Raw genomic sequence first — 19,771 nt, 5'->3', positions numbered from 1 at the left:
AGCTTGTGACGTCAGATGTTGAAAATCCCTGAAACATCGCTATGAATTTCCGAAATTGCGGTTTGCTTACAACCGGGAAATGTAGATGGCTCCTGTCTAAAGGTGAAAAGCACAAAAGTTCGTTTTTGCGTCACGTGAGGACGCACGTGAGGATGGCATTTTTAATACAATATAAGGCACATGCTGCGTGTAGGGAAGTATTGCATTGGCAAAAAAAAACTTTAACAGACGTTTATTGTCAGGCACCAACCGGACCCTCGAGGATGGGCACCAGACACATTTTATAGGCATTAACCCTTCCACAAGGAGTGCAGATGCTGGGTTAAGTTGACAAGGCCTGCAAAATAAAAATACTAACATTGATCTACCTCATCATTTCCTAATTTATTACATTTGTTCAGTTCTGGGAATGCATTCCTTAAATTCAAGGAGGCCTGTTGCCGACAATTCTTCATCCACAATAGCTGTTTTGCAATTTTTCTAGAAGATTCTTCACTCACACAACATTCTGCAAAGTCCTAGAAACAGCCTGGGGAGGAGAAGTGTATCACTATGAATCTCTCAACTTGTTCAGGGTGCATGTGTTTAATGAGTGGAGGCAGAACTTTCCTTTGAGTTGCACCATCCAACCCCATCGTTTCACTAGCTACTGCCCCACAGTCACAGAAATCACTGGTTGTTAACAGACAGATTGTTCATGAATTTTGAATTGATCCTTTTGGCTTTTATGAATTAGAAATGGTCTTTGCCACCACTGTTGTGAGAGCAAGCTAGCGCTGTTGTGGGTTATAGCTTGGAGGGATTGCTATGTAAAATGGCATAAGGAGAACAGCCATTTAAGGGCTGGGCAGGATAAACATGTGCTGTGTTTGATCAAACTGAAAACATATTTGAGCACAACGTTAGCTCCAGAAGATCACACTGAGTCTTAATTTCACAATTTAAAATAAGTAGTACATAGAATTGGTTCAAAATCACGCAGAAGTTAAATAGTAACAGGATTTGTTCGGAAATGTGAGTGAATTAAAATGGTATGGGCGGGGTTATCGTGAAGTGTAGTACTGTTCTAGTATAACTTCCCCCTTTTTCGTCTACAACCCTGTTTCCAGAAAAGTTGGGACGCTGTGTAAAATGTAAAGAAAAACAGTATGCAATGATTTGCAAATCTTTCAAACACAATATTCAATTCAATAGAAATGTTGAAATGTTTTTGCTTCTTGAAAAATATATGCCCACTTTGAATTTGATGCCAGCAAAACGTTTAAAAAGAAGTTGGGACGGGCAATAAAAGACTGGAAAAGTTGTGTAATGCTAAAACAAATCCTGGTGGACCATCTCACAACTAATTAGGTTAATTGGCAACAGGTCAGTAACATGATTGGGTATAAAAAGAGGATCCCAGAGAGGATGAGTCTTTCAGAAGTAAAGATGGGGAGGGGTTCACCACTGTTAAAGACTGTGCAGGCAAATAGTGCAATAATTTAAGAATAACATTTCTCAATGTAAAATTGCAAAGGGTTTAGGGATCTCATCTTCTACAGTACGTAATATCTTAAACCTGCAGTCCAGACCAGTCACCCATTGAAAACATTTTGCGCATTATGACGAAAAATATGACAAAGAAGACCCTGAAATGTTGAGCAGCTGAAATCCTATATCAACCAACAATGGGACAGCATTTCAATTTCAAAACTACACCAATTAGTCTCCTCAGTTCCCAAATGCTTACAGAGTATTGTTAAAAGATGAGGTGATGCAACACAGTGGTAAACATGCCCCTGTCCCAACGTTTTTGAAATATGTAGCTGGCATAAAAAAATAAATGTTCTTCCATAAACAATAGAATTTCTCAGTTTCTACATTTGATATATTTTCTTTGTACTATTATAAATTAAATACAGGGTAAAAAAAATGTGTGCCTCATTGCATTCTGGTTTTATTTTCATTTTACACAGCGTCCCAAATGTTTTGGAAACAGTGTTGTAATTCAATTCAATAGGACAGGAAAGGCAAAACTAAGCCTGGAATAGACCTCGTTATGAATCCGGGCCTTGAAGAGGTACAGTAGGAAAATCAAATATGCACTGGAGCCATTCTGTCTGATTGTTGGCTGCCATCAGCGAAATAGTATTAGCCAAAGTGCACCTCCTTTATCAGGGAAACGCATCGGTCTGGAATAATTCACAGATGACTTATTTATCTTAACCTAATACGTCTGCCTAAGGCCTGTGTGTTAAGAAGTGTCTCTTCAGCTACTCCTAATCAAAAAGTAACAGATTTGCATGTTATTTGCATGACCTACAATACCTTTTGAGTTTTTAATATTATGCATTTGAACCTCATATACTATACTGTATATATATATATTTTTTTTTTAAATTTAATTTAATTTTTTAAAACAAAAACCTTTTATATATACACAGTACCAGTCAAAGTTTTGGATGGACTTATCCACTTCTGTGGGTGAGTGACCGGTACTGTGTATATATAAACGTTTTCTGTTTGAATTGAAAATAGACATTCATATTTCCAGTCACAGAAGTGCGTCATGATTCACTCTGTTTAATATCAATCTGAAATCTGGAAAGATAACTTGCATGAAAGATGAGGTCACCTACGCCTCCTGAAATAGCTCAGCGCAGCCTGGCAATCTTTTTGGCTCAGTAGAGTTTGCCTTTGACAAAGCAGTTTGGAAACCAAGGCATGCCGTGTTTTTGACTATCAGTATGTTCATTATACTATTCTGAGGTTGGGGTGATCCCTGAAAGAAGATGCAGGACTCGTCTGATCTAATTCCTATGCCATTAACACTCATCTATTACGGCAATGCCAAACCTGGGTTCAAATACTTAAAAAAAATTATTTTAATACTTCAAATATGGCTTTTCTTGAGCTGGCTTGGCACAATACCGCTGATGGTGTAGTTTGAAAACTGACAGGCCCCTCCTTACTGGTTGTGACTAAATCCAACATAAAAATAGTTTTTAATTATTCCAAGTAGTATTTGAACCCATGTCTATTGGTACAGCTGTGCAATGCTGAGAGACAAGTAGAGGCCTGTCAAAGGGTACAGGCTATTTTCAAAGACCATGGGGATTTGCTTCAAAATGACTATTCCCTTGTTGCTTCTATTGCTAGCCAATGACTTAAGACATACTTAGACCTCAGTGGGTGATAGAGTTGTTGAGGGTTTGTCGATGTAAAATCTAGTTCGTAAAATTATTTCAACCCTATACGATTGTGCTTTACCATAATTCCTTAAATCTGAGCGCACGCATCACGCGGAGAATACAGCCTAGTTGAGAATGAACGACATGACACGAAACCAGTGGAAACGATTCATTTCGGATGTTTTTTCCTATATGGATCTGTCCTCGTTTCTTTGACTCCTGTTTCTCCCCAGAAAGATGCCTTGACCGTGCTCTCCGCTCACAGCCACAGACTTTGGGTCTTTATCGACCCATCTTCGTTCAGTTTAACGGAGAGACCTGACATTATTGTGCTTTAAGTGTCTTCCTGAGTGGAAGTGGAACCAAAGAGCATGGAGTTTGAACCCCATCAGTCATTCGTCCGGCGTCTTGCTTCGGCAGGGAACAGCCTGTACTGTTCAAGAACCCTGAGAGGGCTTTTCTCTTTCTCCACACACACACACGCACGCGCACGCGCACACACACATGCTAAGCCCTCTTATGCCTTTTCCGGTCATGGTCTTCACTTGGCCCAGTTCACCATGGGTTCTGTATGGAGAACCTCTTTGGCCTCATGAGATCCCATGTTATTTGCTTTTAAGCTTTATTCAATTCGTTGCTGGCAACAACCAAGTTTCCCATCAATTTCTGCGGACCCATAACCATCATCTCTCATTTGCTTTTCCTGGCATTCTTCCTTTCTTCCCAGTCTCTCCTGCCCTCTGTTTCTCTGCTAAAAAACAGGAACATGTTTTGTGTTTTCTGCAATGCATTTTTTGCTTAACTGTTTCGTAAAAACCAGACAATCTATTACTTCAGCAACAAGTTCAAGAATATTTCAGTGTTTTTTGTCAAAACTGAACTATCTCATGTACATAAGTATATTTTTGATTCTTCCTCGCCTTCCCTATCTAAGCCTTTGCGCTGATCTGAAACAAAAGCCACATCCTGCAGCCTGGATTAAGTTAGCAGAACGAGATGTGTTTAAACATCTCCCTGGGAGCTCTAACAGCAGTTAGTCACTCATACAGACTGGATTGCATTCTCTCTGGTCTCTCCTGGCAGCTCAGTTCACATCCTCTAAATTGAAACGGTAACCCTGAGGGTTGCGTTGCCTAGCGAACAGGTCACAGTGCACTTCAAATCATTCCCAGACCAGCTTAGTTTCTTTCCCACAGACCCTGAAAAATACTGAACAAAAGAGGCACCTTGTGCTCTCAGAACAAAATAAGCATGTCAGTAACATGTCAGTTTTGTGTCAATCAGCCGGAAAGCTTGCACTTACAAATACCACCGGACTTGTAATGGATATCAGTACCGAGGTCATAAATAATACCGGGCCAAAATGTCTTATACACTTACAAATGATTTTATTGAGATAAACAGCAGCATTTCTGTATGTAATATGAGATCGAAATGTGTCAAAATCAAAATATTACATTGGTACAACTTCCTATGTAGTAATACGTATAGGATTCATCTGGAATTAACATTATAGTGGTAAAAGACTGTAAGATATGGCGGTTCTGATGTAGATAGTGCTACCATCACTCCAACTTAAAAAGTGCACGGAATCAAGCACACACACACACACGCACGCACGCACGCACGCACCCACACGCACATACACACGCAGACACACACACACACACACTTATTAACTGTATTTATAATACATGTATTCACATATCAAATGTATAAGGCAGCATAGTATGTAGATAGCAGATATAATCTTACAACAACCAAAAAAACATCAAATTCAAAATCCTGCCCCAGGCAAAAGACAATGAATGACCATATTCTTTATGATGAAGTACATGATGAAATAAAACAATGGACAACGTTTGTAGCCCATACTTGACATACGGTTTACAAGCATGTCATATACCATAGCTGTAATTGTGAAAATATTAGTGTTTTTTTTAATTCACAGTGTTGCAGGGATTACGGTTTTACCCCCTCCTTTTTTTGGTGAGAACGTGCAGACCCCTGTTTAACGAATCCCTGCAGTGGACTAAAGCATGAGATGTACTCATTCTTGATGTGCTATGATCTTTGTCGTGTCTGGAAATGTTGCTGGGATTACGGTTTTACCCCCTCCTTTTTTTGGTGAGAACGTGCAGACCCCTGTTTAACGAATCCCTGCAGTGGACTAAAGCATGAGATGTACTCATTCTTGATGTGCTATGATCTTTGTCGTGTCTGGAAATGTTCCCAAAACTAGTTTGTATACTTCAGCTAAGTCCAGGGAACCGTTGGCCTTCATGGCTCCCTACCCCAATACATAGTGCCACAGGCTTTGACTGTGCTCTGTGTTGGAAATTTGGTGCCACTTTGGAAACGTGCTAAAAGAGCTCCTGGAGTAACTCTTCTCCTTTAGGGATACTCAGCTGGACGCACCACTGGGTCTGTACTGTATTAGGCTACTCTGAGAAATTCAAGGTGACACAAGGCACCTTGTCGTTAAAATAGTTAGATTTTGCTTTGTAATACTTGTTGGTACATTTGAGTAAAAGTAATATAATTCTGCACTGGAACATCCGCTTACATGGGAGAGAAAAATGACTTTCCCTATACATTATAACCCCCAAATAAATTCACAACATTCACAGGACACCAGCTTTGAAGACTTCTTAAGCAAAGGTAACGCCAGTTTACACAACGACCAGTGTATTTGGCCTATGAAGGAAGAAGCTGCTCATACTCAAATTCAATAGTGTGAGATTCCCTCTCTTCTATTGTTGAGCAGCCACCAGTACAAGAGGGGCAAAGGGTGGACCATTCTGCCCTCATGCCTTTGTTAACCGCTCATCCCCTCTGACAAGGAGCACTCTGGCCTTCCTTCCTGCTGCTTCCTGGTTTGTCCCAGCAGCGCTGCCCTTTATGTGAACGGGACAACAAGTTAGTCTCTCGGCTCCTGATTGGCCGGCCATTTATAACCTACGTTCAGCTGCATCCTGTCAGCCCCCCCCGCCCCCCCCCCCCCCCCCCCAACCCCCAGTTGTCTACTCTCCTTAAACACTCCTTTTGTGGGACTGTAAAGCTTTGTACTCTTCCTCCACGTCCCACCCTGGGAAAAGGGAATAGGAAGCGCCACTGTGGGAAGTCTGTCGGCATGTGTAATGCAGAGAGAGGGAGAGAGAGAGAGAGAGAGAGAGAGAGACTGTAAATATTGTCCCATACTCATTGTGGCTTTGTCTCTACATCTGTATGTATGAACTCCATTCGCTTTCCACCTGATCATAGGTCAGTCTGTAGAGCTGCCCGGCAATGTTCTGTGGTGACGTGTGGTGATGTTTAAAATGTGTGAATCTCTCTCGCTCTCTCTGTTGGTGACGCCTCAGAGGTGTCCGACTGAGTTGGGAGGACGTTATCTTTCTTGCTGACACGCTGTAGTTGTAGTGAGACCTCCTCGTCCACAGGGGGCGCCACCATCGGTAGTGGTCAGTCGCTGTCCTTGCGGAGGCTGCGGTCCGTGTGCAGGTTGGCCGGCTCCGGGCTCTTGCACTGGACACTCGTCCCGTTCCCGTTTTGCCCGGTGCTGGTGACCGCTGCGTCCGAGTGACACCAACAACACAGGCAGGACTAGAAAGAGAGACAAGGAGTTACGCCGCTGTGACCTCGCTGTGTCGACACCCACTGAGTCCTTGGTTTGTAGTGTTGTTGCTGTCATAGACAAGGTAGTCTGAAAGGCACTTCTCTACCACTAACAGTGATGGGGGGGTGTAAGTGCAGGCTTGTGTAATGACCGCTCAGGAATGCCCACTCAAACATTGTACCATGCTACGTAAAATGACATCTGCTTACAGTGTGGGAAGTGGAACACTTTTTTATTTTTTACCCCCACCTTTGCAGAGAGCGGATGAGGCACGTTCAGGGTCTGGGAATTTCTGTTATGAGTAAGTCTGGTTATTGGGTCTCATTCCTCCTCGCTCATTCACCCCGTTTCTTCCTTTCTTTTTCGCTGTCGCTCTTTACACTCTCTTTCTGCTCGTTTTTTTTTTTCTCTTCCCTTTCTCTCAGAACCAGCGATGGGGCTTATCTCAAGCAACCGGTCTCTCTAAAAGATATGTGCAGTTTTGTGACCTCACATGCTAAATAAGTGAATAAATCACTGCTTTGCAGTTTCTTCAAAGAATGTAACACCATCAGCACAGTCACAACTCACAGCTCCAGGGCCATGGAGACAAGAAGAGGATTTTGTTTTTTTATGTTGGGGCTGATAATACGGGGAGAAAGTAAGACAGATCTAGAACCAGAGAGGGGGAGGGAAATGTGTGACCAGCACAGCTGTTGGAATCAACTGTACCTTGAAGCAGTTTTTGAACTTTTTGCTGATAAAGTAGAGGATGATGGGGTTGATGCAGGAGTTGACGGTGGCCAGGTTGATGCTGAGATAATCCAAGACCAACAGAAAACTGAAAGTAAAGAATAAAACAAAACATGCTCAGAATATTTGACTGAACCTCCACTACATTTGTTCTCTTTTCAAACCTTTCGAATTCTCCAGTTGCAGAATTACAAACAACGCTCGTTCTTCTGGATCCCACCACCACAAGTTGACATTTACAAACGCACTGTGCTTTAACCTTGTTTTTTACCAGATAAGCACAACCAGGAAAAATCACATTTTTAACAACAAGCCGGGAGCAGTTACGGATTAACTGTCTTGCTCAGAGACAGAAAAAAAGGTGTTTCTACTTGCCGGCTCAGGGGATTTGAACGAGCAACCATTCAGTTAGTGGTCAAATGGTTTTACTGCTAGACTCCCCTGACTCCCCTAAGATGATGAAAGCCATTCAAACATCATTGCAATAATCATGAATAAAAAATAAGAATAATAATTCATCTAATTGGAAAAATGCTTTTCTAAAATCTGAGACGCTGATGAAGATAATAATAGTATGCATTTCTGAAGCACGTTATTATCAGTTTTTAAAATATTTTTCAGTGCTATAGGGCAGTGCTAGAAAGTGACTTCAACAGCCTGTCACCCATTTCTAGTCAGCTGTGCCCTGAAGGGAGATGGACCTGGAGGAGTGAAAGCTGTGTGTTGGGGAGGAGGGCCGGATGAGTTCAGACAGACACTTGAGTCCAGAGTTATGGGAAACCAGGACTATAGAGCCAGCGTGTGAGAATATGGGGAGTTCATGGGAGAAATGTGTAGGAGGACAGGCGCAGCAGGAGTCCTCCTTAAGTTACTCGGCAGACACTCCAACCGAAAGGGCATAACAATATTCCAGACTGAATGAGGAAAAAGAAATACATGGACGAGTCGCTCAGCCCGTGGATGGTGCCTGGGTTCCTTTAGTCACATCGCGGGTGGTACTCACCTGAGCAGTTCACATCGTCCGGTGTCTCCCTGGTTGTAGACCAATTTCTTCAGGAGCCTGCTAAGGTGAAGGGGAAACCAGCACAGGGCGAAGATCAGGACCAGGCAGAACACAGCTTTGGCCACTTCACGTCTCTGGAACAGACAAACAACCAACATTGGACTTGGCGCCAAAGCCGACAAATTTTAAAACCTGATAGAGATGAGAAATGTTAAGCTGTAAGACGAGAGTAGGGAGATGGATAACCGGCCGGTTTGTGAAACATGAGAGGCCTGGGAAACCAAAACTTTAAAAGACAATGCACTCAATAATTATACAGCAAAACCCTTTAACAGAAACATTACATAATAATCATAGAGTAAAACCCCATAAGAGACACGACACACCATAATTATAGACTAAAAAAAGAAACACATCTAAGGTAAAACACACCAGCCACTAAAACATCAGAGTGGTGAGAGCGCCCTTGGTTATGTGTCGCCAGTTTGACAGGCCAGAGGGACGGAAACGGGCACACTCCTGAAAAGACACTAGTCGGGACTCTGGAAATTTGCGGCACAGTACAAAACAACCTGGGAGGTCTCAACTGCGTGTAACGGTGTGTTTCGGTGCGTGCGTGTACCTGTTTGAGGTGTTCACTCAGGGCGATGCGCAGGCTGCCGTTCCTGTGGTTGAGCATCTCAAAGGTCATCAGCGTGTAGAAAACGGCCGTGCACATCAGGGGAACACAGAAGTAGAACCCGAACAGCCACCAGTCTTTCATCTCCACGTAGTCCTGTGGGGGAGTCACAACAAGAGGCGGGTGTCGACACGGAGGACAGGGATTGTACCTGGCAGGCGAAACCGGTAGAAGCCGAGGGGCTTTCATTCATTTTCCACGGTATGCGTCCAATCAGTGGTCATACGGGTTTTGGTACGTTTTCAGGAGATGCAGAGGATCATTGAGGATGCATTTGGCCACTGAATAAATGTTCCTGTGCAACCACTCATGCACATACATGAAATTACTCGATTCCTCACTGTAGGACGGTGAGATTAGACACATGTGTCCTATTGAATGTGGCTTTAAACGATACAACCTTAACCTTGGCATGGCTTGGCCACGACACTTGATCTTGAGCGATCTGCCTGGAGAGAATAGAGGCTGTGTGCTACGTAATGTGCAGAGCACATGTGGCTCAGCTTGAAGGAACCATACATCAGTGTTAATTGCAGTTGTGGCCTGCAATCAATTATGTTCTTCAGGCTTGCAAACAAAGAAAGTTATATCTCCTCAGAGATTTTCCCTGAGAGGGGGAAAAACGTAAGTCAGACCTGGGTTCAACGATTACTTGAAATCTTATACAAAATGTATAAAAGCTTTTTGTGCCGGGGGGTGGGGGTGCATTAAAGTTTGGGACTATTCTATTGGTCTTTACAAGTCTTTACACAGCCAAAATATTTTATATAGTATTTGAATGCAGGTCTGACCTCTGAAGGTTTTCATTCATGCTACATTTTTTGTGAATTATTCAGATGATAAAAGTTTCCTCCATTTATTATGCATTTACTGCATCATGTTTTTACATTGTCCTGAGGGAACCGGCCAATAGTCATTTGGATGAATAGTCAGAACTTTGTATATCCGGGTCACATGGTAAATAATTATTTCCCATAGGTCCGTGTGAGGATGTACCCCCAAGTCATGGGTTGTCAGTTAGGGTCCAACTTGTACCGACATGAAAATAAAGTTGGGGTTTAATACGGTCAGTTAAAGTGCAGAACTGTCAGTGTGAAAATGGACATACCTTCATGAACCTGGACGTGGGATTGAGCATACAGGTGTGTATGGTAACGTTGTTGTAGTCGAAGGTGATCATGTCGAAGCAGATGGCCTCCGGGACAGCCAGGACAATGGAGATCACCCAGATGGACACGATCTCCACGGCCGTCAGGAGGGGGATGCCCACTCCCTGGACCCTGCTCCAGGACGCCACCGCCCGGTACCTGGGCCGCAGAAGGACAAACAGGACAGGGTCATGAGATGGGTGCAGATCGTTGGGTGCTCCGAGGATTTGTTTGATTTTATACGGAGAAAACCAGCTGATTGAGTAACAGTAAAAACACGATTAAGAAAATATTTTATAATCGACATATAAAACACAATCAAAAAAGCAAATACAATTTCCTGTAAAATGTTCAGTCAGACACAATATCCTTCATCCTAAGTTCATCCTACAGATCGTTCCAAGTTCTGAGGGGCGCAGAAGGAGAATGATGTTGTACCCATCGTAGACTTGACCCCGGGGGAACCTCGAGAGCAATCCAATCCTCCAATCGTGTTTGATAGGAGCTGTTTTTCAAAACAATTTTGGAGGTAAATCATTTGGAAGGATGGGCTGGGATGTGGTCGGAATCCAACGGCGTGCCACTGATACATACGAGGAGTGACCGTTTTGATTCAAGGCCGTTCCGGCGCGACCAGTGCCCCTCGACCCCTGGGAACCGAGACGTAAATGCTCTGCCCGCGTGGGTACCGCGGTTACGTTCAGCAAATCCACTTGTGGAGTGTGTGATTCGTGCTCTAACCGCCTGCGCCTGGCGAGGAGGCCCGGCACACACTGTGCAACACTGCGCGATAAATGATAGAAATTAAGAAGTTAAGATTTTATGAACCACAGGCATAATCAATTGTTTATCTTCAGAATCTAATATTCATTATTTGTGAAGCCTCCAAACAGTCGTTGGCAGGAACTATGGTCTGTTTGTTGGCTCTTGTTTGCCGTGCTCCAAATTGTGTTTGCTTGTTTGTTTCATTAATAGGAGTCACTTGTCTAAATGTTTTAGTAAAACGATGCATCAAGATTTTATGGCCCGAATAATATATTTTTCATGATACATTTGAATACCCTTGTCAAACAACATAGTGGCATTTATATTTTACCATGATGATAATGTAGCCACCTTCTTCTTGCTCCCCCTCTTCACTAATCAATTTTTTAACACAATTTTACCCCTTGGATGCTTAACATAACACAAATAAAAAATATATGTTTTGCAGGTGGAAACATATACAAAATGGATGACGGCATAAGCAGCTGGATGATTTCTACACCAAAGACCATTTTGGCTCATGAGCACCAATTTCCAAACTGCTGGCTGAAATAATACAAAAACATTGAGTGCATCTTTTGTTTTCCCTGGAATGGAGGAGAGTGAGATTGGCATACCAGTAGCATAGCAACCAAAACAACGCAATACTGGAAGAGCAACTTTCAAATTTGTCTTTGATTGAGAATGCATGTTTCCTCATCTGGTAGAAACTGGCCTGGTCCTTCCCAGACGCAGCCAATAGAAAACAAGGAAGAGTAACTACATAGAGCACAACTTTGAATTGCTTCATAAGCCTCCGGAAAACAAAGTGCCTTCACCTTACTACCTCCACCAAGGAGTTAGTTACTTACTGCCTGTCGCTCCCTTTAGATCAAATAAGGGAATTCACTCATCTTTCATGGGCAATTTGTCTCAATCTCTCCAATAGGCCACAGTGAGTCATAAAGCCTTTACTGTTCAAGAGAAACATTTGTTATGAATTTTAACAGGGAACATGTGACCTTTACTGATTTATCATGGTGAGTTGCAGGCAAATGCATTTAGAGAGCGATGTGGTTTTTTTATGTTTTAATTGAGGATTTTGCTTTGATGCGTCGGTATTACAGGCTAAACGCGATTACGTTTTATGACGAAAATTTGACTTCCATTTGGAGTGACACGCAACGGGCCTTTCAAACACAACGACGCCACAGATTCACAGAACCGAAAGAACAGAACAGAGTTCTAACGCAAACATTCCTGTCTGGAACCGGTGAAAACATGCTTTTAGATCCCATTACGCGTGGCAGACTATGTCTCTGTGGGATATGGGGCACAAAGAACCACTTACAATGTCTGGCTGTCAGGACAGTCACAGCTGTAGCTCATGCATTTGCCTCTGTCAGGGTTCCTGCATGTCTCTAATGCTTTAAAACCCTCACATTCACACTCATTTAGATTTTACAGAGTCGCGGGCAGCTGCTTATCCCGATGCAGGACGGAAGGAGTCCTGATGTCACTCGGCTGATGTCACTCACCTGTCAACACTGAGGGCGCAGAGGTTGAGTACGGTGATTCCCACCGAGGCCTTCTGCAGGAACGGCACCAGCTTACAAAGACACCTCCCAAACAGGCTGTCGTTGAAGGGGAAGCCTCCTACAATGAGCTTTGGAGGAGAGGGAGAACAACAGAGTCATGAAAAAAAAAGATTTGGTCAGGAAGTGAATGTACACACAGGAAGACACCTGCTGTTTTATAAAACCCCTTAGGAAAATATCCCAAAATCCCTAATTATTTTTACTGTCAGAAAAGCATGTAAAATACATTCATTTGACAATGAATTAGATAAAATTGTTAATTTTTTAAAAGTAATACATGGGGAGAATAATGATATTGGCCTAGATGTTGTAATATCCCTGACCAGGTTAGTAAGTTCATACCCCTTTGGCTCCATTCTGAGGTACATCCCTTAACGACCAGCCCGTCTTTAAACACTGTATTGTACAGGGCCGGTTCTAGGCATAAGCGACATTCGCAGTCGTTTAGGGCCTCCGATCGCTAGGGGTCCTCCAACCGCGAGGGAGAGGGGGCCCCAAATAAATTTTGCCCGGGGCCCCCAAAAGGCTAGAGCCGATGCTGGTATCAGGCCATTTACAAGAAGCAGGTCATAGCAGCCACATTAGAGGGATTTTATAGAGGGTCCCCTCATTTTGACTTTGAGCACAGTCAAACAGCCAGCCCATATGGGTTTTATAGACATGACACAGAACATCCAATCAGTCCTACAGTGAAACTTAACCAGAGCCAGTCCCGGAGACATCTTCAAAAGATCCGGCCTGTGTTTATTTGCACTTCCTGACATCTCGAGGCAGAATTTCCCGTAGACTTGCGCAAGACGTGATCCCTCAGCAAAACATCTCGGACCTCTGTAGCACAGACTCCGCCACTGAGCCTTTGTCCCTGTGAAGTGGTCTTGGCACTATGCATGCAACAGGAATCAACACGGGCCAGACAGGGGGGCAAATGTGGGGATCAGCGCTTGTCTTTGAGAGGCCGGGCCAAAGGAAGCACTTCACAGGTGCATCCTGGTCTCTCATTGTTTACTCGGAACACCGTCCAATCGAAGAGTCCCGGTACCGCGGGAGTGGAGTTGGCGGGAAGCGGGCTACGTCGCCGGTTTCCGTCCACATCCGCGCCGCGCATGCGTGTTTTCTAGTAGTTGATGAAGTGCGGAAAACCGCGTCAAAACAACGCCATAGGAAGGAAACTGGCACATGGCCTTGTGGTATATTCATAGACCGTTTCCTCTGCAGTACAAAGGAACATTGTGATTCATCCCGCATCTGTGCAGCTGAATGAAAGCCGTACCCTCATAATAGTAGTAAATTCTGGACCTGGTTTTTAGCACTTCCACATGGGTCCACATAACGGGATCAACCCAATATGACGGTAATGCAAAACAGCCTTTCTAAAAGAGCTGAGCACGGCCAAGGAAAGGAAAGGAACCGGTTCCCTCTAATGCATGTGGACCAATTAAACACACGGCACACTACTTACTCTCAGAATCGATACTCCTGCAGCAGCAGGGCAGAACGTCGTAAATCATCTGAGAGATCTGTCGGTCTGATGTTAAGGTGAACCCACAGGGGGAACGGGCTCTGAACTTTAATGGACTGGAGTGACACGTGATCCGTCAGGCCCGTGTGCTCTGTAGAGCGTTGGTTCGCTGGAGATAACGGGGAAGACATCTGGTTCTGTGGCCAAGTACGGGTCGGAGCAGTTTTGTTTGTGTGTGTGTGTGTGTGTTGAGTGTGTATTCAGTGTGAAGCAGTTGCCGACACTAGTAATGGTAGTACTAATACAACTACTAATATGAATACTATTACTACTTCTAATAGTATTACTAATTATAATAATAATATTACTTCTAGTGCTACTACTACTTCTAGTAATACTACTACTTCTAGTATTACTACTACTTCTAGTACTATTACTACTTCTGGTACTATTATTACTTCTAGTACTACTACTACTACTACTACTTCTAATACTACTACTACTTCTAGTACTATTACTACTTCTAGTACTACTACTCAGAATTCTTATCTTTGCTCAACTCTTGGTATTGCAGGGTTCAATAATGATATGTTAGGGGGTAACTGCATTTTAGATTTAATAGCTCTTTTTAAAATGTGCATTTTTTTGTGAATATTATTTGCCTAATTCAACGGAAGCAGGTGCTCCTCAACGATCCGCTGTTATTCCACTTGTACTGCAGTTATGAGACGATAGAATAACTTTGTAGAACAGTTCTGTATGCCAAGTCAATCGATCAAAATGTCTCTTGTTTTCATGAGCGTGTTGTTCCAGCAGTAGGGAGTGACTATGATACTTTTTTCAGTGTTTTGATATTAGTCCATTTTGGCTCTTACTCTAGACAGTGTGCTTATTAAGTGGTAACTACGTTCGTTAATACTCCGGAAAGCCGTTCAGACAAATGACAACATAATTGGCTTAGGTTAAATATGTCTCAGTTCTTATGGTGATGGGTTTATAAGTACTTGGCTGTAAGGGAAATAACCTAAACTAAGGATCAAACTGAACTGCTTTAATATAGCCAATTTACATTTTGCCCTGGCGAATATCAAGCATGTAATTTCGGATGTTACTGGGTCTGCATGCTTTTAAAACGCACAAGCTTCCTGCTCAGTCACTGGGGAATTCTGAATGTCCTTTTGCATTTTCCTGTCCATCCAACTTCACATTAATTTCAACTGTGTGGAAATGTGTTAGAGTTTTGTACAATGCTTTCAAATGGGTTCTTCTGAGGGTGGGGTGGGGGGGGGGGGCGGGGGGGGCGGGGCACGTTTGTATTGCTCGTTTCTTTGGTTTGGGTTTTGCCCAAATATTTTGTTTTAAAGATGCAATTACAACAAGACTCGATGCACACCGCCTCAGAAACCCCCCCCTGAGAGGTCCAAAACCAGGGGAAGGATCTCCATGTCTACGCCTGTCTGTTTCGTCAGCTGCTCTTCCGCCTCCCACCCCAGACGCGCGGCACGCGACAACACAAATGGCTCCCTTACCTTGTACGCCATGACGGGTATATCGATGGCGATGTAGATGAGGTCTCCCAGCGCCAGGCTGGCGATGAGCGCGTTGGGCCCGTTCCTCATGCACTTGTTCTGGTAGATAATCCTCAGCAGGGTGGCATTGCCAACCATGCCCACCACAAACACGATGACGGAGATCACAGTGTTGACATAGACGAAGTAGCCCTTGATGGAAGTGCTGGTGTGGCACGGCGGGGGCCTTATCCTGGTGACGTTCGCCACGCCGCCGCCGCCCGGCCTGGGCCACTGGTGGCCCCTGGTGTGGACAGGGGTGCTGGGCTTTGGGGCCAGGCTGGTGGTGCTTTGGGAGCCCAGCGGCTGGATGGTGGTGTGGGTGTTGTCGAAGAGCCGCCGCGCCTCGTCCCGCCCGTCGGCTGGGCCGTTGGTTTGACACGTTCCCAGGACGATCATGAGGCCCGTCACCAACAGCACGTGCACAACTGGGGTGCCCATTACAGAACGCATTCCACGTCTTGGGAGATGAGGTGAGAAGGCAGAGGTGCCGATGTATCCCTGGTGAGAGATGAGGACGGGGGGAGGGGTAACGGCACACAGAGAGAGAGAGGGAGAATCGAAAGAAAAATAACGTTTAGGTTATCTCAACCAGCAAACCTATCGGGAATTGAAACAAAAACAACCCAGCCACTATAGAATATTGTCTGAGTGATTTATTTCCCTGCACTGCAAATGAACTGTCAATCCAGGAGACACCTCAGAAACTGAACCAAAACCAGAACGTGTCGGCCCAAAGTTTGACAGCACAGTCTGTCCTCTCCCAATCGCTTGAGGAAGAGGAACAACTTCCTTAAAACTTTGCTATAGGAACTATTCGAACACCAACTTCTTTCTTATGAGACAGAACCCAGAGGTCGGGGGTTATCTGAAGACATCTTTATTGACGATCATCCAAAGAACATCTCTTCACAGTCAGGACATGGAGTTCCTATGTGTCAGAGTAGGTCTACCGAACACTAGCACAACACAAGCTGATATTCCTTAATTCATATGACCTAATGACATAGGCAGCCTAATCTGCCCGGTAACTGCTTTACAAACAGTAGGCTCTTTAACTTCCTCCTTCCAAAAAAAACAGACATGTTTCACAGCAAGTTGGAAACATGTATCTCAGTTCCAGGAGCTGCGCCTTTCGGCCCTAATCTCTTCTACTGCTTCCCTGTTATCTACCCGTTTCCTGCTCTCTTCACCTCTTGCCCTGTGGTTTCAGATGTTCGGCTCAGTGTCATTCCGCGCGTACCTTTTGCAAGCAGTGCGTGTACCAATGCATAACACACAGCGTGCAATGCGCTTTCTTGATTTTGCCATGACAACCTCAATAAGGTTTTGATGGGAAGATGCCACGACAGGTTACCGTTAGACAATGGGATGGCTGAGCCAATGAGGCGTCTCCTCTTAAGTCAGTTGTTCCCGGAAGCAACAATCAGCGCAGGCTTTGTGTTCGTAGGACGCTGGCTAAAGGCTACAAACGCAAGTGCACACACGCACACGCACACACGCACACACGCACACGCACACGCACACACACACGCACACACACACACACACACACACACACACAAAGCTAGGACTGAGGTTGTTGTTGTTGTTTTAGGTTGTTTAGAAAAATGTGCCCTCTGTGTGGCTTTCATCAGTGTGTTGTCCTCAGCGCGGCATTCATTCCCCCTTCTGGTTCTGATATTCAGACTCAGACTAGCGGTTACAAACAAAGAGTCATTTTAACATGAAGGAATCCGATTGGAAACTACGTCTGGTCTGTTGTATATAACATGTTTCAACTACTTTCAATAAGAGAAAGTATGAAGACAAGTCATCTGCCTCTTCATTTGAGCCCAAAACTTTGTTTGGTTTTAAAAGTGAAAAATGTACTTCTACATTTGGTTTAAGTTGAAATAACAAATGATCACACATTGTTTAGTTTAAGTGAAGATTTACAGGGCAGATGGGACTATTCATGACCAAGAACGTCTTCACCTCAAACGTGCTCATTCAGACCAGATAAAGAAAAGTCACATTTCCACAGTTGAACAGATACATTAATAAATTAATCACCACAGTAATTTTCCATCCATCCCCCCCAAAAAAAGTGCTCCTTCCTGTTCAAACTCCCAGATGTCACCTAGTACACAAAGACCTATTTAGGCTCCAACGTTTCATGTAGCATCACTGTTTAGCGTCAGTCACACGTGCTACCGAGACCCACTGTGACAGCAGAGAAACCGATAGGTTTATCAATAATAAATAAGTTTTGGTTTTCACCTACCGCTCCGCTCTCCTAAAATGTCTGCTGTCTCCCTCGTCGTATCCGTCAGGCAAACTTTCGGCTGGAGCCCCCTAGACATCAGAACATCACATCACATGAGTAATTAACCAGCTATCAAAGTCCCCGCGTCAAGACTGAGCGTCTCAGTTGGCTTGGTTTGCGCAACACACACAGCAACGACAGACTTCTGCCTACGAGGTGCCGAGCATTATGGGTTAGGGTTTTCCTGTGGAGAGTTGGGAGTGAGTGTGTGTGTGTGTGTGTATGCGGGTGCGCGTTTGCGTTTGTGTGTGGGACCGTGTGTGTGTGTGTTTGTGTGTGTGTGTCAGAGAGCTACAGCGGCGGAGGGAGCACTTTGACTGGGTGGGGGTGTAGCTCTCCACCTCCCTTTGGTTAGAGGCTTGGGGCCCCATAGAAAACACTACAACAGCAGTCTCTCTCTCTCTCTCTCTCTCTCAGTCTCCCTCCTCTCTCTCTTTCCCTCTCGTCTATCAGCACCGAATCACCAGCTGACAATCATCTCAGGGGCAGAGCACTCAGACACACACAGACACACACAGACATTCAAAGACGCACATACACACACTCTGGCACGAGAGGCATTTGAGAACCGCAGTTCCTCAGACATTGCAGCCCTCTCCCCTCTCCCCTTATTCCTCTCTTTCTTCTTCTCTCGATGACCTCAGGTCAGATCATGCCCCTGAACGCTACGTGACGCTCAAATGTGTACTCAGACTAAAGAAAACAAAGATTAACATCATTACGGACAGGGAGGGTTAGGCTGTCAGAAATCCTCGTCGTATGATGTTTTACGCGGCCTAGATAGGAACAGCTTTTAGACTGGGAAGGGCAGCAAAGAGAGCTGAACCAAACTCTGTTTGACGCTTTACTTCTTAACTGTTCCAGCTGTTTGTGTGGTCAGAGATGAGATGAGTGAAATCACCATATATGTACGTACCGAGCTGCTAGTTGTCTCATTGGTATTGAAGGCAGGCTATGACCGCTGTCAATACCGCTCATTTCCACCAGCCAAACGTGACACTTGTCTGACTGTATGTTATTTTAATATTACACTTTTTTAATATTATTACATTAGATTAGATTAGATTATACAGTGAATCCACATGACATAGTAGATAAAGGCTGTATTACGTGGTAAAATGAGTCCACATGACTATTGAGTGAGGCTACAATACACAGTAGAAACATGATATAGTAGAGTGAGTCTACATGACATACTAGAAAATGACATAATAGAGTGACTCTACAAGACATACTAAAAAATTAAATAGTAGAGTGAGTCTACATGACATCCTAGAAAATGACATAGTAGTGTCTACATGACATACTAGAAAATGACATGGTAGAGTGAGTCCACATGACATACTTGAAAATGACATAGTAGAGTGAGTCTACATGACATACTAAAAAATGACATAGTAAAGTGAGTCTACATGACATACTAGAAAATGACATAATATAGTGACTCTACAAGACATACTCGAATATTACATAGTAGAGTGAGTCTACATGACGTACTAGAAAATGACATAGTAGAGTGAGTCTACATGACATACTAGAAAATGACATAGTAGAGTGACTCTACAAGACATATTAGAAAATGACATAGTAGAGTGAGTCCATATGAAATAATAGAGTTACAATTAGTACTGGATCTAGTAACATGTCTCCACATGACAAAGTGGCGTAAGGCAGACTGATGCTGAAGCGGTGAGTGCCTCTCCGTTGGTGTTCATTACACGTTCCATAACCATACACTTAGCAAAT

The 19,771-nt window shown here is 43.9% G+C and overlaps 1 protein-coding gene across 1 annotated transcript; it reads right to left on the bottom strand.

Moving 5' to 3' along the window:
* Positions 1-6,188: 6,188 nt before the first annotated feature.
* On the bottom strand, positions 6,189-18,362 carry ednraa (endothelin receptor type Aa). Its single transcript, XM_010888299.5, has 8 exons — positions 17,984-18,362; positions 15,679-16,218; positions 12,631-12,758; positions 10,309-10,507; positions 9,144-9,296; positions 8,522-8,655; positions 7,498-7,606; positions 6,189-6,773 (listed from the first exon to the last, which is right to left on the bottom strand). The coding sequence occupies exons 2-8, from the start codon at positions 16,168-16,170 to the stop codon at positions 6,633-6,635; spliced, it is 1,356 nt and encodes a 451-aa protein (XP_010886601.2). The 5' UTR covers positions 16,171-16,218; positions 17,984-18,362; the 3' UTR covers positions 6,189-6,632.
* Positions 18,363-19,771: the final 1,409 nt, after the last annotated feature.

Source organism: Esox lucius, chromosome 25 (genome assembly GCF_011004845.1).
Source record: "Esox lucius isolate fEsoLuc1 chromosome 25, fEsoLuc1.pri, whole genome shotgun sequence".
Classification (NCBI taxonomy): Eukaryota; Metazoa; Chordata; class Actinopteri; order Esociformes; family Esocidae; genus Esox; species Esox lucius.
The sequence above is the reverse complement of the archived record's forward strand: the minus strand, read 5'-3'. Positions and strand labels throughout refer to the sequence as shown.

Bases quoted from the DNA above. Each gene is read 5' to 3' on its own strand.
- ednraa (XM_010888299.5), bottom strand. From the start codon at position 16,170: ATGCGTTCTGTAATGGGCACCCCAGTTGTGCACGTGCTGTTGGTGACG. The intron at 12,759-15,678 runs GTAAGGGAGCCA...TCTCCTCCAAAG, and splicing joins TACCCGTCATGGCGTACAAG to CTCATTGTAGGAGGCTTCCC. The intron at 10,508-12,630 runs GTGAGTGACATC...TCTGCGGCCCAG, and splicing joins TGCGCCCTCAGTGTTGACAG to GTACCGGGCGGTGGCGTCCT.